Genomic DNA, 3,951 nt, shown 5'->3' with positions numbered 1-3,951 from the left:
CCCCCCCTCCCACCCTGCCCCATCCCTGCCAGCCCAGAGCTGAGTCCTCCTAAGACAGGGGCTTCCCTACCTCGGAAAGTCACTTTGGCGATCCGGTCGCCCTTGCCCCGCAGCTCCGAGACCGTCTTGAGGTGGACGAGCAGGGCCATGCTGGTGTGGAGAGCCCGGGCACTGCCAGGCGGGAGCAGCTGGGAAGGAGCGAGCCCAGGAGCGTGGCTCACACGCCTCCCTCCTCTCTGCCGCCGCCTCCTCCCTCCGTGCCCCCTCCGATGCTGCCCACAGAGACCCAGGCAACAGAGCAGAGCGGCTCCTTCCCGAGGCTCCACTCACAGAGAGCTCCCGCCCCTCCAAGTTGTCAGCCCAGCGTGCATCTGTGTGTGTGTGTGTGTGTGTGTGTGTGTTGTGCACCCAGCGTGCAGCCTGAGAATGCAGACAGAGTTGGAATTCATTATTCAGCAGCCGCTGGCTCCCAGATAAAGCCCTGTCCAGCTCCAGGTGTCTTCTCCTAGTTCCTGGGGCACAGCTGCCTGCCCACGCCTCAGTGGGGCTCTGCCTTACCCTGTTAGGCGAGCTCTTCTGCCACCAGGAGTGGGCAGATGGGGGTGGGCATGAATGTGAAAGGGTGGGCATGTGGCTGGGGGGCCCCTTCCCACGGGGAAGAAGGAACTTCATGATCTGTGTGCACAGGAAGCTGGGATGTCGCATTGGTGTTTCAGGGTGATCCATGCCATCCACCCCACACACAGTCAAGTTGGCCACCAGGGTCACTGGTGCCCACGAGGCTCAGGGGGCCTAATGGGCCAGGCCTGGCTGCTCTGAGTGGGTCATATTATGCCACGTGGAAATTCTAACCCAGGGCTCCTCAGCCAGAAAAATCAGTATCTACCAGACAACATCCAACTTGTGCTTGGTGGCTGGTCCCCTGGAAATGGGAGCGCTAAGAGAAGAAGAAAATGGACTTCCTCACCTGTCCTCACAGAGACGGTGCCCCCACGAGGCTGGGTCCTGACCACCTGGCCCGGGGATCACTGGGTCTGAAAGGATGGAGGAGCCTTTGGAGCCAGGCTATGCAGGACTACAGATGCGCGGCTATGGAGGCTTCAGAAGCTCATGCTCTACTAAGGGCAATGCTTATGGTCCAGGGCAATGACCGAGCCCCATCCTCGGGGCCTGGGGATAAAGAGGCCTGGGGTGGGGAGTGAGATGGGCTGGAGAGGATGCTGGGGGGGATTTCTAAGGGCCAAAGGAGAACTGCCCCTCCTTTCTCCCAGCAGCAACCTGAGGAGGGACTCGGGGAAAGGGACCCTGGGGACTGCGATCCTCGCACCTGCAGCCTTTGCAGAACCAGCTGCACTGTTGCTCTTACTGTTTGCTCTGCACAAAATGCCCCTACCCCACCCTCCTCACCTGGACTCAATCAGCGTGTCCATTCCTGGAAGTGCCCCTGCCTCTGCACCCATCCCCAGGCTGTGTTAGGGTGGGCTGTGCTGTCTCTGCCCCTCCCATCTCACCAGCCCTTCACAGGGCTGCTCCAGTAACCTCCCCCTGCTGGCTGGGAGACCCTAGGGCACTGTCTCCCTGGATCCCCAGGGCCTGGCGTGGTATCCGGTGTATAGCAGGAGGCCCAGTGAATGTCGGCAGGATCAGAGAGGGAGCCTGGTGATTTATGCGGAACAGATTTTAAGATTCAAAAAGGGAAGCATTGCATTTTCACAGCATGCTAACAAGCGATTGACGACTCCCTCTGAATTCTACTGCCCAAGCGATCTGCAGGATGGCCTGCAGCCTCCTTCCCTCCTTCCAGGCGCTTCCTCGCTACCTTGCCTTATTATTCTTTTTCTATGTGTGTTCTATTTCCTTTTCCTTCTTTTCTTCCCCATTTGCCACTCTCCTTTTTCACTTTTATCTAACCGTATTGGCTCAAAGAATATCTTAACATAGTGCATTTATCAAATACAAGTGAATGTCTACATTTTAAAAAATATATAAATTTAATGTCTCTTTATTTAAAAAAAAACCAAAAAACTAAATTGACTAGCATGTTCCATTCATGAGGTCATCCAGTGATCTTTGTAAGGTTTGGTGCCATGTGATACGAAAAAAATCCATCTCCTCCCTAGGCTCTCTGGAGGTTCTCTCTTGAAGGGGGTGAGTTTCATGAGGCCTCCAATGAGCTTATGTATCTTTGGGGGAAAGCCCTACGCGAGGCCTTAAGCTTTGCTGCACCTCAGTTTCCATATCTGTAAAATGGTTCCACCGGCCAATTCCACCCGGCCCACACATAGCATCCTTCAGCTGAGCCAGCCGAGCCTTCTGAAATCTGAGTCAGACCCCACTTTTTTTTTTTAAATTTCCACTCTCCTCTTACCCATTTCGGTAACTCTTAATATAAAATTTACTCAACCAACATGTACTGAACCCCTTCTGGTACCAGGCCCTGGGGATTCGGGGATGAATATGATACAGCGCTGGACCTCAAGCACAAGAGCTAGATGGACTTAGTCCGCGGACCATTGGTGTTCCGTGAGGTCTGAAAGGTTGGCGACCGCTGGACTAGAACACAGTCAAGTAGACACAGGGTGATGGGTCCATGGGCAGGGAAGCTCAGGAGCCAAGAACGGGGAAGGGAGTGGACGCTTGACCTTGTCCCGGGGTTGGGTGGTGATGGGTCGTTAGAAACAGCGTCCTGGAGTGTCGCGCACCAACCAGAGGGCTGCTCTTTTACAACTTTCATAAACGTGTTCTTACTGTAGCCCAGGCTCTGCACAGGGAACTTAGAAATATAGTTATGACTGCAGTGCGAAGGTGGGCAAAGATTCCTCCCGCCTCGATTGCCACCCCTCATTCCCCTCAGTTCCTTCTCCTCCCCAGACCTCAGTTTTCTTGTGTCTCATGGAAGCCCTGGCTCCCCCAGTCCCACTGTTATCTGTCAGAGACAGCCTCTGAGGATGCTGGCTGCGGAGCGGCCTGTGAGCTCATTAGCGCTGTGGGCCTCATCAGCTGCCATCCACGGAGCCAAACTGTGAAGATAACACTTCCATCCACAGATGAAGTGAGAGTGTGACGGACAAGTGTGAACTGCAGCCCATTCGTGCTGATGCCAGGACTCCCCGGGGTTGCTGGGGAAGCAGGTCTAAGTGCAAGTTCCAAGCAGCAGGAGCTGTGGCCAGACCCTCACCCTCCATGCAGGACCGAAGGCTTCTCCCAACCCCACTCAGCCCCGGGCTGGGGTCAGGGTCCCTGGGACACCCGGGTGTGGGCACCAGACAGTTAGAGGAAGGAGGCGTTGTCATGGAGGACCCTCCCCAGGCCTTCCCGAGGCGTGCTCTCCAGGTGGGACCGAGCTGAGGAATTGGGGACAAATGTAAACCCACGCCCTGCCCTCTCCGCCACTTGCTTTTTGTCCCCATAAACTACTCTCCCAGGGAGCAACGAGAGCTGAAGACCATTTCCCTTGGCAACCTGGGTGCGCGGCCACTCAAGCTCCCAGAGTTGAGCCCATGGGGCTGCTGCCTCCTGCGCCTCCTCCAGAGCTAGGGGTTCCAAGCCGGGCCATGGCGGAGGACAAGGGCGCCCCAGCCCGGCCTCCTCATCGTTTCCATTCATCCGGCATCTGAGCATCACCACGCCCGCAGCGAAGCCTAGAGATGAGCCCATTCCTGGATGTGAACGCGAAGATGGGAGGTTGGGAGGGGGGAGGCGGCGATTTGCGGGGCCACCCAGAAGGGCCCGAGGAGAATGGAGCATTTTCAGGGCGCGCCCCTCGGAACGGGATATTGAGCAGACGCGTGGGCCCCAGAACACGGAGGCTGCAGGGCTCCATTTCCATTCATCCGGCATCTGAGCATCACCACGCTCACCCGCAGCGAAGCCTAGAGATGAGCGCATTCCTGGATGTGAACGCGAAGTTGGGGGGTCGGGAGGGGGGAGGCGGCGATTTGCGGGGTCACC

At 56.8% G+C, this 3,951-nt stretch overlaps 1 protein-coding gene across 1 annotated transcript in view; it reads right to left on the bottom strand.

Annotated features, from left to right (window-relative positions):
• The window catches only part of OTOF (otoferlin), a 97,056-nt gene extending 96,727 nt beyond the window's left edge, over positions 1–329 (bottom strand). The window contains exon 1 of the mRNA XM_006767590.2: positions 71–329. Within this exon, the coding sequence (XP_006767653.1) occupies positions 71–149 (79 nt within the window). The 5' untranslated portion in view covers positions 150–329. The remainder of the gene's footprint in view (positions 1–70) is intronic.
• Positions 330–3,951: the final 3,622 nt, after the last annotated feature.

This window comes from Myotis davidii, unplaced genomic scaffold (genome assembly GCF_000327345.1).
Source record: "Myotis davidii unplaced genomic scaffold, ASM32734v1 scaffold238, whole genome shotgun sequence".
In the NCBI taxonomy this organism is placed as follows: domain Eukaryota; kingdom Metazoa; phylum Chordata; class Mammalia; order Chiroptera; family Vespertilionidae; genus Myotis; species Myotis davidii.
This window is presented reverse-complemented; position numbering and strand designations above follow the sequence as displayed.